Consider the following 18,037-nt stretch of genomic DNA (forward strand, 5'->3'; position numbering starts at 1 on the left):
TTTTAACATGTAATTTAATTATTGAAAACTAAAACACTAATATATTCTGATCCCATTAGTGTTAAAGTCATTGCTTCTAAGGACACATCTTGATGTTTGACCTTCCAAAACCTGCCTGATTTCGGAAAGTCCCTTAAATGTTTTAAATATTTTTACGGTTTCAGTCTTACTTTTCATGACATGGGAACAGAATTCACAACCATTAACTTGTTTGTAAATACCGAATCAGACAGAGAAAAACATTGTCCTCTCTTCTTGGTAAACTTCCTGTTTAACATTCCTTGGAATCAGTCCAAACTGAGCGATTTGCTTTTGTTTCAAATAATTTCTGTGTTGAACTGGAAAGGGGTTGTGCCATGAATGCTGATTGTATACTTTTTAGATAATTCTTAAAATGTCTGTGAAGTGTGAACTCTGACTTAACATGTTATAACCTGAGCAGAATGTCTGCCTGTGTAAACAGCCATGTTGACCACATCGAATGCTTCTGAACTTGACCACGGCAACCAAGTGTGGCCTAGGGCCCCCAAAAAGGTTAAGGCCGGCTGTGTAATCACATCAATCTTTTCACATCAGATCTTCAAGCTGAACAGATTAGTTGAAAGCAAAATGGTAAACAAAACGGCATATTTGGGCTACATAGCCTCAGGGAACTGTCTGGCTGCAGTATTGCTAATATGATGACCAAACAAAGCTTCGTTAGCCTTATTTTAGCAGCAGGATATTATGCTGGCAGCACTCAGATTTTCATTATCACAATAAAATCCATAATTGAAATGTATATGGCAATATAGTTAACAATATAGTGTGTACAAAAGAACCGACACGAACAATATTAGAACGGACATTAAACATAAAATATAGAGACTAGATTGCTAACTATATTGCTTATATATTTCAATGGAGGCTTTTACTTTGAAAAATAAAACCAAAGTTAACGCTGCTACCATAATATCCTGCTGCTAGAAGAACGGTAACGAAACCTCGTATTGCGATCACTAATTGCTAGCTCGTGGTTGTACACCAAGTGCATAACGAGATTAAATGACACTTTGAGTAATCCAGCTATAAAGATTCTAGATCCTAAATGTTGTAATACCACATCATAAGAATGCCAGGTTTCCCAAAAGCATAAATGAACAGGACGGATCTGAGGGGGCAGGTGCTATGTGAAGGACGTTGCCTATGTATTTCAAACCGCACCTGCTCCTATATGAAAATGCATTGTTCCATTGGATAGCTATAAATCATCTTTTTATTAACCTTCCGTTCACATGCAGCTTGTACGTTCAATTTGCCTCTTTGCACGTTTAGAACTGCCACGGTGCTTGCATTTGTATTCTTTTTTTTACAGTTGTTTCACACGTCTACCTCGGGGACCTTTGTGTTATCTCTGCATCCCGGTTGCTCATGCTACCCTACGACATTACTCCTTTATCTGGCTCGTTGCACATCTAGAAAGCTATTTAGAAATTACCATTTGAACCCGAATAACTATTATCCCATACACTATACCTAATACTTGTAAACTTTCTGCCCTCCTTTATTTGCCTTAATTGCACATTTAGTATTGCCATTTGCACTGCATTTGCCCATCTTGTACATTGTAATACATTTACTACTTGTTCATTTTCTGCCCTATATTTGCACTTCTGGTTAGATGCTAACAGCATTTCGTTGTACTGTACTTGTACTGTTCAATGACAATAACGTTGAATCCAATCAAATCTAATATGAACGTGCTACGTTCAAGACTTAAAACACAACCGAACATTCGGCCAGTGATCATTTGTACCGGAAGAATTGAATGAGGCAAATGGCATTTAAGGGGAATCAAGTGGCCGAGGCGTCTTGCGTCAATTTGAGGCTTGTATCATGGGCAAAAGTCTTGAAAGTTGACTTAAACCTTTCGCATCCACGTGGCAACTCGATATTTGTTACCCCTGAAACAAGCACTAAATGGAGACGTACGCAATACAGGTAAAATTACGGTATTATATAAAGAAAACAAGATTATTTTACTTCAATGCAACTGGCGCTTATGTGCACCTCGCCGTGCGTGTAGCCAAATTGATACATATAGCCTACGGGTAAATTATCCTAGTACTACTTTGGCATATAATAAACTAAAAAGTGCTAAATGTGGCACGACCAAACATTTCCCCGACAAACATAAAATTCAAGCTAAGTAAGCTACACAAAATATTGCTGGACAATTAGAAAAGGATAACATACGATAATATGAAATAAATACTGACATAATCTCACCACGCATGCAATCATTAAATTCAGAATAAAGAATACGTGTAGGTGACGAGTTGGACTATCCTTTGTCTGCTTGAATGCAGTAGGTTGCATATGTACTGGGACCGTGGATCCATTAGACTGGACATGTTGCTGATCACACGTTGCGATTAACACTGATTTAATTATTTCTTGTCATTGAGCAACACTATATTCGGACGTGAAAATTACATCCAACAATTGTATATTCATAAAAAGATGGATGTTTATTTTTTCGCACTAACGGGGAAAACAGATTTTTTTTTACCAACTTAATCGAAAGTTTGTTGACGAGCCTTAATGATTTTAGATTTAATTCACTTTTCTGTACGTCTATGTAGAGTTCCAAAAGTAAAGAATAGCTGATATCGTCCTTTAGTTATAATCGAAGCTTGTTTGGAACCGCTTTTGTAGAAGTCAATTGGAAAAGCGCACAGTTTTCCATTGGTGTCAGCTGAGGCGTGGATATTGCTTTTACCACATCGTATGAACTGGCAGAATGGGGCAAGCGCAATCCCAAAATCTTAATTTCTTCATGTTAAAAAAAACTATCGTTGTGCTATCATAATGACTGAACTCTGAAATATCCCATTTCCTTATTTTTATATATGTTCGAAGATGTTAACCGCTAATGATTGTGTGGGAAATTGGTGTTAGTGAAGCGAGCTGGTTTGAATACAAACTTGTTCCTAATTATCTCACCCAGCCTACACTTGGAGAATAGGTTTGACATATTTCTTCGTTAATAATGGTGCTTTTGAAAAATATATTTCTGAATTGTGCGTATGCAGTACAGGAAGAGCGAAGTCTCTCAATCAAAACATTCACTGATTAACTCGCTCCTTACTTTATATCTTGATGGGGACTGCATCGTGTTATCGTTAACGCTTGACATCGTCACAGTCTCAACTGTTTCAGATAAAAGAAACAGGAGACCGATTAGGACAAGTAAAAGAGGGAAAACCTCCTTCAGTCAGACACTGGAAGATGATTTCACATTTCAGCAGAGCAATAACCATACACACAAACATAAATTGATGCTAGTTTCTGACCAACGTCTATGGAATCATGTAGGAACCGATTAAGTGTTGAACAGATCAAAATTATTTTCATATTTCCTATCAATCAATCAAATGTATTTATAAAGCCCCTTTTACAACAGCAGTTGTCACAAAGTGCTTTACAGAGACACCCGGCCTTAAACCCCAAGGAGCAAACAACAGTAGTGTTGAATTTCAGTGGCTAGGAAAAACTCCCTAAGAAGGTCGAATTTTAGGAAGAAACCTAGAGAGGACCCAGGCTCAGAGGGGTGACACTAATTTTCGATTAGTGGTAGTAGCCACTCCTAAATGACAGCTCTACATACTCTTTGCATTCTTTCAACCAGTTTCATGTGGTGTCAGAACTTCTGACTGTTACTGTGTATCCAAGTAGTTGAGTTGCACATGTTTTATATATTGTTTTTAAACTTCAGTCAACACCTTGACAGAGGTTAAATATGTTTTGGAAAGAATAATGGTAAAATATATTGCACTACCCAAGTTGCAAAGTGTTTTGTCTTACCCAAGAAGATTTAATCATTTCAAGATATTATTCTAACGTTGACTCAAAGGGGTTGAATACTCTTTTTTTTTTAAATTTTATTTTTATTTTTTGAAAGTATACATTTTTTTATTGTTCACTTTGAAATTACTAAATACTATATATAAATGTGCAATTCCAGTCTCACTTTAAAATATGTGGTGGCGCTAATACTTATGCAATCACAAGCAATGGCTCCAGAATTTCTTACAGCAAAATTCCATAAACTCAAACTTGCACAGTTGTTTGAGAAACTTGCAAACTTGCTAATTTGGAAACACTGCTCTAAAACCACTAATTGAACACAATGTCAGGAACTAGACCTTGAACCTGTTTGCCTAACGGTTAAAAACAAGTAGTTCTAATAGTTGTTCATGCAGATGTGTATCTGTGAACAAATGAATTAGGGCTAGAGGCTTCTTTGATGTTTATTCAGCAGGCTTAGTACGTCTCCAGATGTTACAGTCACAGCTCTTGCCAGTGATTCTCTCTGCTGATTCCCACCATTGAACAGTTGACCTTGGGGTAGGTAGTGTTAAAAAGTAACGCCCCAGGATGGTCAGTTTTGCACCTTATCTTTCTCCGTGGAAACGGAGGAACAGATATAGGTATGCCTAAATACGGAATGCCAAGCCCCAAGAAATTGAGTTATATCATACATGTAACTAAAATTCCTTGTCCCCCTAACTACAACTAAGGATACCCCTCGGCTCCTACAAATCCAACTACTGTAGCAACCCACCTTCTGTCATTGTAGCCCAACATTTTTCTCTTTTAGGAAAACCCTGATTGTACAAAGCTATCAGCTAGAGGGATTTAGTACTTATCTGCAGTGTGTTTTGAAACACCAGGTAGACACACTGAAAAGCTGTTCTACTTGCTCTCCTAGATTACAGTGATGTCGTTAGTGGCTAAAAGATTGGCAAATCACAGGAGAGCATGATGAGGTCGGATTTGGTTTCTGTGGTGCATTGTGTTTGTAAGTCATTTTGTTTTATTGTGACAGTCTAGGTGTGCCTGGCAGAGGCATTCTGTTACCGGCACGGTGGACATAACAAAGTAGGTGCACTCTGTTCTCTCCCAACTCTCTATTTCTGTCGGTCTCTGTTTACGTATGTCTTTCACACTCTCTTGCTGTATTCTGAGACGGGGAGGCGGGCTATATAATTGGATCAGATTAACCTAGTGATTTCCTTGGATGTGGTTTTGGGCTAGCCAATGATGTGAAAGCAATGCCTAGAGCAGCCAGTTGATTTGTACTTGTGAAATGTGAACGTCAACTATCATAGGGTTTTCATAAGTTTCATGAAGTGGTTTGTAGTGTGTGTTTGTGTCTTGAGGGGTGTACGGCTGACAAGGTTAATTGGGAAGCTTGTAATGGGGGCTTTATGTTGTATAATTTCCTTTTCTGATTTGGCAGATCTTCCATGAAGAAAATGGATAAGGGCAGGGCAGCACCTCAGAAGACTTTTGTGTCCACTTTTCAGATGGATTTTAAGCATGCCACCCCGAAGCTAGTGGGGAAGGGTATTGACGATGGACTGGATCACAGGGGCCCTGCTTGGCGGGGTACCAGAAAGCAAGAAACTTCAACAGGTAAGGACTCAGTTTTCGTTTTATTAATGGAATTTAGGGTTACAGTTTTAATCAGATCTTGTGAATAATGGGACCAAAACCATTTGAAGTACTGGTAGTAATCATTTTGCAGTTATGTCAGCGTTGTAGTGAATTTCAGATCTGTGGGGTGTGTGCACATATCGCTGTATTTCACCATGAATGACAGCCACAATTCTTTGTATTACCTCAAAGATGCCAGTGTAAATTGAAACACCATGGATGTGATTATGCAAACTGAAGGTAAGCATAATTTGGCTTGTTTTCATTACAAAAGAGAGAATAAAACTACATACTCATCTTGGTTTGCATAATTATTTCTTTGGCATCATATAGCATCTCAAGTCTTCAATATGTCCTGGAAAATAAAGAGTAGTTTTAAACAAGCTCTTATTCTCTCTTGTAATGTAAACAAGCCCAAACTCATGGACACAATCACAGCATCTGCCTAGCATTATGAAGCAAAGATTTCCAACATACTGTATAATGTCCTTTCAAAAAACATGTACAGTTTTGGGAAGGCATAGTCAATGGCAAGACCAAAACCTAACTGATGTTGTGGCAGGAACTAAAATCAGGAGTTTAAAAACATTCAAATGGCTGAGTAAAAACAACACTGCAGGAAAAGTGGGTAAAAATCATTCCAAAGCAACATGAGTGAACTACAGGAAGCATTTGGTTGTACAGTAGTCATGGTGCACAACCAGTGATTAGGTGTAACGGGAAAATCATGTTTTTCACCTCAGGGCATTGGGTGTTGCGTAATCTTGTTCACTAATTCCGGTGTAAACATACTGTAAGTATGCAAAACTTGGTTTATTTGTTCACTAAGGCTCTTTAATAACAGGATTCTGCTGATGAGCAGAACATTCGGAGACAAAAATAGAGAATCAAAAAGGAGACTCGTGCTTTTCTATGGCACTGTACAATTACTTAGTCTGTTGCTGGGCTTGTGTTCCAGAAAATTCTCTGAACCTCAGTTGTCTACGGGATGACACTCGTGTCACAGAGCCTCTGCAGCACTGCACATTGGAGGAAAGGAATGCCATCTTACTTCAAGGTGGTGTAACAGGAAGTCAGCCTCTCCGAATTTCCCTGTTACAAAAAGGTGAGGGGAAAGTTCCTGGTGACATTTCTTTCTTTTTTCTGATATTACCGTTATTTAGTGTTTATAAACTTATGCACAGATTTTGAAAATGTTTCCACCGGCCAACATTTTCACAGATGATTGCTTGACGACATGGTCTCAAACTCATGTAGAAAATATGATACATTGGCATTAGAGGGTTTTCAAAAACATATTTTATTCTTCAACAAATTATTTTTGGTAGCGCCCTAATATTAATGTACAGTGTATGTACAAGTCGTCTTTCTCTGGGTGGTTTATATATGGGTTTGGTTAATACTCTGAATACTTTGTATACACACAAAGCTATAAAATGATTGGTGCAGTTTATACACGGTGCAGGTTATAAACAGGAAATTCTCATGCATATTTCCTGAAGTGTGCATTTGAATTCAAAACTTTGGACGGTGTATTGACTTAACTGATTGCAAATTCAGGAGTTCTTCTTACGTACACTTTGGGTGAATGATTGGTAAACTTTTTTTTTTACGTCTAGAGTTGCCTTCTTCAATGAAAGTATATGACTGTTGGATAAAGCATTTGTCTACCTCTATTATTTTTACAAAATGTGCATGGAACAGAGAAAGAAACCAGTGACAAGAAGTTCTTCAGGCAACCCTTTGAGGTGAAGTGTAGAAGCACAGAAGCCTTCTCCACTCCTCGACATTCACGCCCCAACAAGGAGAAGAGTGAAGGTACGATTCACTTAATTTCCCTTTAACTTTGGCAGTGTTTACACAGTTGACCCTATTCTGATTTTTATATCCATCTGTAATTTTTCTTTTGACCAATTAAATCTGTGAAACAAATGCAATGGGGGGGGAACAGGGCTCTAGCATATGCCGGCATGAAATGTGCTGGTAAAGCGAGCAGTGTGGTTAGATGCAGAAACGGACTAGGGACAAGTGCAATCAGATATCAGTCCAAACTCCCCTGAACCTGCTGAGGAGTTGTTGCAGTGAGGCAAGGCCATTATTTCGAATTGGCCATCACAAATGATTGTGATGGGAGAAAAACAGGATATGATATACATTTCTAAAAGCCCCAGAGTGGTACATGAGCAGCTGCAAGCCAGCTTTCAGAAGAGAATGGCGTTTAGTTATGTTTATCACTGGTTGCGACTGTCTCTTTCAGGTACACTAGTGGAGTTTTTGGACGCCCAGGACCACTTGGAGGTGCAGGTTGGAACGCAGGCCACACTCGAATGTTCCTTTAGGAGTTGCAGTTTTCCTGTGGCATCATGTTGGATCTATAACAGAGAACAGGTGCAAATCGAATTGTCTTGGGGTTAGAAATAAGGCTGTATGACTAATTTACATCATTGACACTTACACATGTACAACTTTTCACAGATGATGTTAAAGGCTTTGGTAAAAAAAACAAAAAAACATCCCAGATTGGTTATAATTATAGACCAGTTTAAAGGAATCATGGAAACCATCCCCCATAGTTTCACAAGTGTCATGTTATGTATTTGATATGTGTACATTCAAGTTAAACCAATCGGTTGAATAAACCTTCCTCTACACAGGTGGTTGTGGACAGGCCGGGGACTCGTGTTAAGAGAAATGACACGGCCAGCAGTGTGGAGATCTCGCAGGTTTCTCCAGAAGACGCAGGAGCTTACACATTAATAGTGAGGAATCCCAGGGGCTCTGCTCATCACACCATCAACCTCCGTGTCATTGGTGAGTATCCCGGTGCCTGTTTCTGATTATTGAACTTTTAACCATTACATTCATTAAACCCATACAGCAGTTGTACTTACCAAGCCCCAAGAAAGGAGAGATGCAACATTTATTGAAACTGACAGTCTATCTGAACTCTCAGAAGAATCAAGGTGATAATCGCAAATTGACAAAGCAAAATTGGGTAGAGATGTGGTAAATTCCTAAATGGCCTTCCACCCTGGGAAACCCCAATCATGTCTGACCAGTGGTCGCCAGAGGGACATCTGAGGAATACATTTTTGATGTATCCTGACACTTCCTTTGTCTCCCCCTCACCTTAGACCGGCCCCACCCTCCGGCATCCTGCCCTGTGGTCTCCAAGCTCTCCTCCCAATCCCTGGTGCTGGCCTGGTCGGGATCCAGCTATGACGGAGGCAGCGCGGTCACAGGGTACGTGGTGGAGATGAGAGAACAAGGCCCAGGAAAGCCTGGGGACTGGCGAGCAGTGGTGACCCGCTGCAAGAACACCTCATATCGGGTCAGCTCTGGCCTGGATCCCCACGGGGTGTACCACTTCCGTGTCCGGGCCTACAACTCTGTGGGTGTCAGTGAGCCAAGTGCACCATCTGACTCTGTCAAATTGGACCCAATAGGTAGGTCTGTGCCTCGAAAAAGAGTGATTTGTACTACCAAATATTACCAGCAGTTTATATTCACTACTTATGTGCCTCGTTTTATTTTATATTAGGTAATTAAAAAAGGTGATTTGAGTGTGCCTGGGTTTTCTGGATTACTTGTTGGGGCCAGGTGTTAGAATCCTTGGTTTGTGGCATATTGATGCTCGTGTAACCCTTTGGTGTCTGCTTATTCTTGGTTGTTGGACACTTCTGACATGTAAAACCAGTAAAAAAGTAACCAAAATCTACAGCTGAGTCTTGCTTTAACCAGACCCTGACCTTAACCTGTTTATGGACAAATACAGAAATGAAATGTCGGTTTGCAGGTCATATAGTAAACATTTCTGGAATTCTTATATTTTTTTATATATATCTGTATCACACACACACAGTACAGGCCAAAAGTTTGGACACCTTCTCATTCAATGTGTTTTCTTTATTTACATGACTATTCACATTGTAGATTCTCACTGAAGGCATCAAAACTATGAATGAACACATGGAATTATGTACTTAACAAAAAAGTGTGAAATAACTGAAAACATGTCTTGTATTTTAGATTCCTCTAAGTAGCCACCCTTTGCTTTTTTGATAGCGCTGCAAACCCTTGGTGTTCTCTCAATGAGCTTCATGAGGTAGTCACCTGAAATGGTTTTCACTTCACAAGTGTGCCTTGTCAGGGTTAATTAGTGGAATTTTTGCCCTTATTCAAGGGGTTGGGACCATCAGTTGTCTTGTGTAGAAGTCAGGTTGATACACAGCCGACAGCCCTATTGGACAACTGTTAGAATTCATATGGCAAGAACCAATCAGCTAAGTAAAGAGAAAGGAGTGGCCATCGTTCATCTGAAGGTCAGTCAGTCCGGAAAATTGCGAAAACTTGAATGTGTCCCCAAGTGCTGTCGCAAAAACCATGAAGCGCTACAACGAAACTGTCTCACATGAGGACCGCCCCAGGAAAGGAAGACCAAGAGTCACCTCTGCTGCTGAGGATAAGTTCATCTGAGTCACCAGCCTCAGAAATCTCAGGTTAACAGCAGCTCAGATTAGAGACCAGCTGAATGCCACAGAGTTCTAGCAGCAGACCCATCTCTAGAACGACTGTTAAGAGGAGACTGCGTGAATCAGCCCTTCATGGTCAAGTAGCTGCTAGGAAACCACTGCTAAGGAGAGGCAACAAGCAGAAGAGATTTGTTTGGGCCAAGAAACACAAGGAATGGACATTAGACCAGTGGAAATCTGTGCTTTGGTCTGATGAGTCCAAATTTGAGATCTTTGGTTCCAACCACCGTGTCTTTGTGTGACGCAGAAAAGGTGTACGGATGGATTCTACATGCCTGGTTCCCACTGTGAAGCATGGAGGAGGAGGTGTGATGGTGCTTTGCTGGTGACACTGTTGGGGATTTATTCAAAATTGAAGGCATACTGAACCAGCATGGCTACCACAGCATCCTGCAGCGACATGCCATCCCATCCGGTTTGCGTTTAGTTGGACCATTTCTTTTTCAACAGGACAATGACCCCAAACACACCTCCAGGCTGTGTAAGGGCTATTTGACCAAGAAGGAGAGTGATGGAGTGCTGCGCCAGATGACCTGGCCTCCACAGTCACCCGGCCTGAACCCAATCGAGATGGTTTGGGGTGAGCTGGACCGCAGAGTGAAGGCAAAAGGGCCAACAAGTGCTAAGCATCTCTGGGAACTTCTTCAAGACTGTTGGAAAACCATTTCAGGTGACTACCTCTTGAAGCTCATCAAGAGAATGCCAAGAGTGTGCAAAGCAGTAATCAGAGCAAAGGGTGGCTACTTTGAAGAAACTAGAATATAAAACATGTTTTCAGTTATTTCACACATTTTTGTTAAGTACATAATTCCATGTGTTCATTCATAGTTTTGATGCCTTCAGTGAGAATCTACAATGTAAATAGTCATGAAAATAAAGGAAATGCATTGAATGAGAAGGTGTCCAAACGTGTGTGTGTGTGTGTGATATATATTTATTTATTAGTGGGGTCAACAGTGGGAGGAAAGAACATTTCTACAAACAGGTGTTGTAAAATTGTCTACATTCTGTTGGATTCAACAGTAGTTATTGCAGACTGATTATTCTTTACTGTGTGCCTTTGAAGGAGAGCCAGAAGAGGAGCCCAAATTGTATTTACCTGTCACCATTAACACCACAAACCAAATCAAGGACCATTACAATGTGCATGAGAAGCTGGGAGTGTAAGTTTTATGTTCACACGATATTCATCACTGCTCCTGTGTAAAAAAATAATTTAAAAAAATGGTAAAGCATTTGTGTTCAGCTGCTTTGAACTGAATGATGACAACCCTCTGTCATTTCACTTATGGATCCACAACAGGGGAAAGTTCGGCAGTGTGTTCAGGCTGAGTCACAAGGAGAGCGGCCAGGTGTGTGCCGGTAAATTCTACCGCGCCCGCAGCTCCGGGGAGAAGGCTGTGGCACGCCAGGAGATCAAGCTGATGAAATGCCTCCGACACCCCAAGCTGGTGGAGTGCCTGGGTGCCTATGACAACCGTTCCGAGATCGTTATGCTGATGGAGTAGTGAGTGCAGCAACAAAAATACTTTGGCCTGTAACCTAGGTTAATCAAACATGCATCGTTGAAACCAATCTGTAGGGTAGATCATGCAACCGACCAAACCCTGACACAACTCCTGTTCGATTGAGTTACCCATCTAATAAAACACATTGTGGTGTGTCATGTTTTAATTGCTGTCATAGATTGATACCTGACCAATACAAAATAATGTGCTGTATCTTTTAAAATTTGATCAGAGCTGAGGTAGAACAGCTGCTGTGTAGGCACAGGCAAATGTGGCTAATACTTCCTGTATATTTGTAGCATCGCTGGCGGGGAACTGTTCACCCGCATTGTGGACGACAACTTCGAGCACACGGAGCCAAACAGCGCACGCTACATCCAGCAGCTCCTGGAAGGCTTGCAATTCGTACATCAGCAGAACATCGTCCATCTAGACCTCAAGCCAGAGAATATTGTTTGTGTGGACAGCATTGGCACCCGCATAAAGATCATTGACTTCGGCCTGGCAGCCAAACTGGGTGAGTAGCCATTTTCATACCACTGTAGCAACCTGCAATCATGTTTGTTCGTCACTACTTTGTTGGCTCGGATATTTATTTTGCACTGTAGGACTTGGCTCAGCTCTTTATGGTGTCCTTAGGGCATAAGGGACACGTGTAGCTCATTGGGTGAGAGCATTGCCCTTCAAAGACCTGGGTTAATAGAAAAGTTTTAAGACCGCATACTATCGATTACATTAAAATGCATTGAATAGAAATCAAGTGAAGAAACAAGGTGAACATATTAAAACATTCTTTTTAATATTAATTGGGACAGGTTGAGGGTTTTGTACCCATGTAATCCCAGCGGCAGCTTTACATGAAGAGACCAGGGTAGCCTAAATCTACTCAAACCTAATGTTCTGTTGGCAATGTCTGTGCTGAGTCGACATGGCATTTACACGGCTTCCCTCAACGTCTGACTACTGGCAGCTTCATTAAATAGTACCTGCAAAACAACAATCTCAATGTGAACAGTAAAGAGGTGACTCTGGGATGCTGGCCTTCTCCAGGGATGGGCAAATGAACACAGACCCTGGACAGAGGAAGAACTCCGCCTAGAAGGCCAGCATCAGGGAGTCGCCTTTTCACTTGACGTTGAGACTGGTGTTTTGCGGGTACTGTTTAATGAAGTTGCCAGTTGAGGACCTGTGAAGCCCCCGTTTCTCAAACTAGACACTAAAGTATTTGTCCTATTGCTCAATTGTGTACTGGGGCCTCTGTCCTTCTATTCTATTGTAGCAGGTTTGTGCTGTTATGTGAAGAGAGTACTACAAATCATTCTATGAGATCTTCAGTTTCTTGGACATTTCTAGATTGGTATAGATTTCATTTCTCAGAACAAGAATAGACTGAATAAAGTTCTTTGTTTCTGGCCATTTTGAGCTAGTAATCTAACGCAGAAATGCTGATGCTGAAGATACTGAACTAGTCTAAAAGACAGTTTTATTGCTGCTTTTATCAGCACAACAGTTCAGTGGCACTAACATAATTGCAACAGGGTTTTCTAATGATGAGCAAGCCTTTTAAAATGCTAAACTTGGATTAGCAGACACAACGTGTCATTTGAACACAGGATTTATGGTTGCTAATAATGGGCCGCTGTACGCCTATGTAGATAATCTGTTAACAATCTGCAGTTTTCAGATACAATTGTCATTTACAACATTAACAATGTCTACAGTGTATTTTGATGAATGTGATGTTATTTTTGTCTACAAATCTGCTTTTAAAAAAAAGGACATTTCTAAGTGATTTCAAACTTTTGAACTGTAGTGTTAATGTGGTCTGGCTCTGCCCAAAACCATTGGCAACTGGGACCAATCAAGCCTGAACCCATCAGTTTTTGTGGCCAGTTATAAAGTTGAAATCATTCTACAAATTTTGCAGCTACTCCGATCCAGAATGAGTGAATAGAAGGAATTGTCTCATAACACTTAAATATCTCAGACAAACATGATTGCAGTCTCCTGAGGCTACAATAAAGAGAACCTGGAACTGACCTGGTGTCAATGCAATGTTCTTGACCAACATGTTTTCTCATCCAACACAGAGCCAGGTGTTACACACAGAGTGATGCATGGGACGCCTGAGTTTGTTTCCCCGGAGGTGATTAGCTATGAGCCGGTAGGGCTTGCCACGGATATGTGGAGCGTCGGAGTAATCTGCTTCATCTTGTAAGTTGTGAAAAGAACCAGCAGCTTGCTACCATTCAAGTACAGCAATCTGTTGTCTGTAGGCCATACTAAAAACCGATGCCGTTTTAGTTCAGGGCCGCGCAACATGCTGAACATTGTGGATGGACAATGAATATTAACCCCCCCCCCCCCCATGTGTTTCAATGTCAATGCTATTTGAATCTGCCCTTTGCTGCCATCTAAAGGCATATGTTCATGTTAACAATTGAGACTTGTAGCCTTGGTCTAAATGTTCAATAAGGTGGAGACTGTAGGTTTAGTATTATGGCGTAACTATATATAGGATGTTGCAAATGGTGGCCCATAGAAAGTGTGGAGTGGTTCAGAGAACGTGCGTAGCAGTGTTATCCACTGTGTGTGACCATGTTTCTCCGCTGCCTTCAAGGCTGAGTGGCGAATCGCCTTTCCAAGGGAACACTGTCGCTGAAACCCTGGGCTCGGTGACGGCCGCAAGCTACAAGTTTGACGAGGAGAGCTTTGAGGACATCTCGGATCTGGCCAAAGACTTCATCAGCGCCCTGCTCAAGAAGGACATGAGGTTTGTCTCATGGTGTCAGGATGTTGATTGCATGGAGGACACCGAGCTGGTGTTGGTGTTGGCTGATGCTCTTGGGACAGGATTACAAATGGGTCTGTGTGCCTTAAGTTATTGGACGTTGCTTAGAGTTACAGCATTTGGAATGGATGTCACCCTGCTTAGTGAGTGTCTCTTCCTCCAATGAAAGGGTATAACTGTGCTGTTTTCCCTTCAGGTGCAGGCTGTTGTGTGATGGAGCCCTTGCCCACCCATGGATGGTCTCCTTTACCAGTTTAGTCCACCAGGCCAAGTCCCTCAAGAAGGACAAGATGAGGCGCTACTTGGCCAAGCACAAATGGATGGTATGTCCATGTTACATTGCAATTATCCTACAATGACTCACAGATCCGATTCTATTAGCCTTGGCCACGTTCATTTGGCACCAAGTGTTAGAAACTCATTTAAAAAAGAAATCTGTTGCAATTTATTTAAAACATTTCATACTAGGTCCCTGGCCAATACGGCAGTGCCTTAAAGCCAAGTTTTCAAACGTTGTATGTTGTTGATATTCATCTGTGAATGGACCATCCAGGGAGATGGTTTCGCATTATTGATTCAAATTAATGCCTCATTCTCGGATTTGATGTTCCAATTTTTCTAACCATAGAAAACAGGCCAGGCTATCCTGGCGTTACAGAGAATTGCGAACCTCACCAACAGACTTTGTCCTGGCAGCTCTGGAGATGGTAAGACTTGCGCATGCATACGTCAACTTTCCAAAACAATGGTTTGAAAATGGACGCACGCTTTCCGCCATGGATTCCGGTTCATACCTCTTAAGATGCATCTTTGTTGGATGTTGACCATGTTATTTCACCCCCAACCCAGAAGCTAACTGGAAACCCGAGGCGGAGCGGGCTATCAAATCCCTGGAGAAGGAGCTACGGGGGGAACCCAGCTTCAAGCAAGTCTTGAGCGACACTAGACTTCCCCGGGGATCATCTGCCCGCCTGACCTGCCATGTCCAGGGTACGGTTGGTTGTAAACCCTGTCAAGATCAGCAGTTTAGGGGCCATTATTCAGGAAATGCACTGACATTGAATATTTCCAGTGGTTTCCCTCAATGTATGGGGGGGGGGGATGTATTTAGTTATTTCCATTTAATTTAAATGAGTCCCTGAACTGAGTGACTTCAATTTGACTTAAATGCAGCTCAAACCTATTTGGTACCAGCACAACCAATGACTATACTCTGTGTTGACTTCTAAGTAGTCTTCACAACAGCTTGCTCAGAGGTACTCTGGTATCATTGTCCCTTGCTGTTTTCATTTTAGTTTCCCTGTTCCTTGTCACTTTATCCCTTCTGTGCCTCTTTCACTTGGCATTTTCCCTGTAACAGCTTACCCGGAGGCTAAGGTGTTGTGGCTTCTGGATGAGGAGCCTGTTAAGGAATCGTTGAAGGTCACCATCGAATACGAGGATGACGGCATGTGCACACTGGTCCTGAATGACCTGGGACCCTCCGACTCTGGCATTTACAAGTGCAGAGCCACCAACAGCCTGGGTGAGGCCATGTGCTCTGCCAAACTTAATGTAGGACTTTGAACTCCAGGAATTTCCATAATGAGACTCTTGATGCAGACTACAACGCAGGCCATGTCTATGAAAGTTTTTAGTGTTATCAATTGGAACAACTGGACTGGTCAAGTCTGTTTCTAGAGTATTGTAGTGTTCTTTCGAACACCCCTCAGAGCCTTTGCAACAGAATTTTTTTTAAAGTCTTTTAACTGTGTCCACTGTCTGTCATGTTGCTTTCACCTTTACGTTTTTGGATTGGCGTATGATGTAGGAAAGGTGAGAGCTTCTTAATTAAACTTAATTTAAATGTTAAACTGTCAATGGATTTTGTGGGAGACTTAAATGGATTAAACAGTGGATAAAATAAACAAATGCAATCAAGGGTAAGCACACAGCAATGGGTATATTCACTATGGCATGATCTTATGTTTTTTTTGTTTTTTTTATATTATAAACTGTTACTCACTGGTGTTTCTCATGGCAGGAAGCACAAAGAGGAGCTTGCAGATAGGCGGATTTAGCAAGTTCAAACCACTGATTTACAAAATTTGATTACATGATTACCACCAGCAATGTGTCTATGCACTTAAATGTTTTGTTTTTTAGTCAATGTTCACTTTTCTTTGGTAAAAACACAGTCCTAATGCACTATTTTCAGACTGAGTTGTTGGGACAGAGCTGTTGGGAAGAATGTTGAATTTGCATTTTTTATTAAAAAAAACATTTTAGATTTTTGTTTTAATGCCACCAATGTCTGCTCCAGTGGTAAGCCTCAAATCAATTCCTAACCCTGGCAAACTTGGTACATTTAATGGCTGTGAATACTGTTAGCTTTTTATCCTATTCTGAAAGTGTTTTTTATGCACATTTTTAGACTATGAAAATGTATTGCAAGTGATTTTAGGAAATTACATTTACAGTAAGTATCTATTTAAATTGCAAAATAAAGACTGCATCCCTATGTCTGGGATTTTGGTTTATTTTTATATTCAATAACACTTAACTTGCAACCCCATACACCTGCCTTTAATTTCAGTTATTTGGGCTAGGATCGAATTCCCAGGGACCTCAATGCCTGATCACAACACATGTGCCATTACAATATGTATTGCAATTCTAAATGCTCAGTATAGATTACGATTCAACACTATGATTTTATTGCAACGGTGTTCCAATAGTATTGCTCCTGTCTGATGAATATTTGTGGTCTATTCACATTTTGGCACATGCTGAGAAGCTGGTTCTGTTTTTCTCTTCCATTTGATTTTAATATTATGTTTTTTTTTTGGCGATCACAAAGACAATGAGGATCATGTGTAATGGGTGTCAGACTTGCTTGGCGTGTATTGCGTCCAATTCGGCGCATACTTTACTCAAATCCGAGACCTCTGCTTAAAGAACACGACGGTCCATCTTAAGGTCTAGTTCAGGAGTACAGTGGTTGCAACCTGGTCTCAGAATGATGACGTAGACTATTTTACGTACATTTTAGGCAGGGGATTTTGTAAGATATATTACGTGCAGTAAAATAATGTCGGAATGAAAGAAAAAGCAGTAACCGTGGCTTGAACAAATGAACTTCTGCATCTTACACAGGCGTGCTACCCACTGCTCCACTGAGGAACCTGTGGAGCAGAGGGTTAACCCTAACCCCATTGCTTTGATCCCTAACGTCAACATAATGTTGACTATAAGATGCTTTTATAACATATTCTAGCGACCTTGCTATAGCTGTTACTCATCCTAAATCTCCATATCTAGTGTGGGGCAGTGGGTAAGGCAACTGCCTTTTAATCCAAACGTTGGATTACACAGGTCCAACATTTTGTATTTTTATTCTGGAGCTCAACAGGAGTGGGAAGTGGCGCTTGCTAGCTTTATTTGACCAGGTAAGTCCATTATAACATTCTTTCATGATCAAGCACCATAAGGCTGTGTGCGCATGTGCGAGCGTGAGCTAGGGTCTTGTCATTTGATAGGGGGGCAGCCACATTCCAAACCTATTGTAAGTGCAGGGTCTTTTTGGGTCTCTTTCAATACAATAATGTGATAGAAATACAACACGAATTACATTTTATACTACCGGAGACATGCTTGCTGATAAGATAAATTTGATCTTGTTTATAAATGTGATGTATAATCTTTTCACTATACAATGTTTATCTGAATGTTCACCCTCTGCATTG

General features: G+C 40.9%; 1 protein-coding gene across 3 annotated transcripts; it reads left to right on the plus strand.

Annotated features, from left to right (window-relative positions):
* Positions 1 to 1,801: 1,801 nt before the first annotated feature.
* LOC105028459 (myosin light chain kinase, smooth muscle) lies at positions 1,802 to 16,165 on the plus strand. 3 transcript variants are annotated; one of them, XM_020046300.3, is made up of 18 exons: positions 1,802 to 1,980; positions 4,876 to 4,923; positions 5,285 to 5,460; positions 6,440 to 6,586; positions 7,186 to 7,299; positions 7,739 to 7,869; positions 8,136 to 8,240; positions 8,360 to 8,444; positions 8,616 to 8,927; positions 11,080 to 11,176; positions 11,317 to 11,520; positions 11,821 to 12,038; positions 13,612 to 13,735; positions 14,142 to 14,294; positions 14,509 to 14,635; positions 14,941 to 15,019; positions 15,162 to 15,302; positions 15,673 to 16,165. In XM_020046300.3, exons 1-18 carry the CDS (start codon positions 1,808 to 1,810, stop codon positions 15,876 to 15,878), a joined length of 2,640 nt encoding a protein of 879 aa, XP_019901859.1. In that variant the 5' UTR covers positions 1,802 to 1,807; the 3' UTR covers positions 15,879 to 16,165. The 3 variants fall into 3 exon arrangements, with proteins under 3 accessions (XP_019901859.1, XP_010899520.1, XP_019901860.1); XM_020046301.3 differs by having other exon boundaries at positions 1,841 to 1,980; positions 4,871 to 4,923; XM_010901218.5 differs by lacking the exon at positions 8,360 to 8,444 and having other exon boundaries at positions 8,136 to 8,292.
* Positions 16,166 to 18,037: the final 1,872 nt, after the last annotated feature.

This window comes from Esox lucius, chromosome 5 (genome assembly GCF_011004845.1).
Source record: "Esox lucius isolate fEsoLuc1 chromosome 5, fEsoLuc1.pri, whole genome shotgun sequence".
NCBI classification, from domain to species: Eukaryota; Metazoa; Chordata; class Actinopteri; order Esociformes; family Esocidae; genus Esox; species Esox lucius.

Bases quoted from the DNA above. Each gene is read 5' to 3' on its own strand.
- LOC105028459 (XM_020046300.3), top strand. From the start codon at position 1,808: ATGAGGCAAATGGCATTTAAGGGGAATCAAGTGGCCGAGGCGTCTTGC. The intron at 8,241-8,359 runs GTGAGGAATCCC...AAACCCATACAG, and splicing joins CAGGAGCTTACACATTAATA to CAGTTGTACTTACCAAGCCC. The intron at 13,736-14,141 runs GTAAGTTGTGAA...GCTGCCTTCAAG, and splicing joins GGAGTAATCTGCTTCATCTT to GCTGAGTGGCGAATCGCCTT.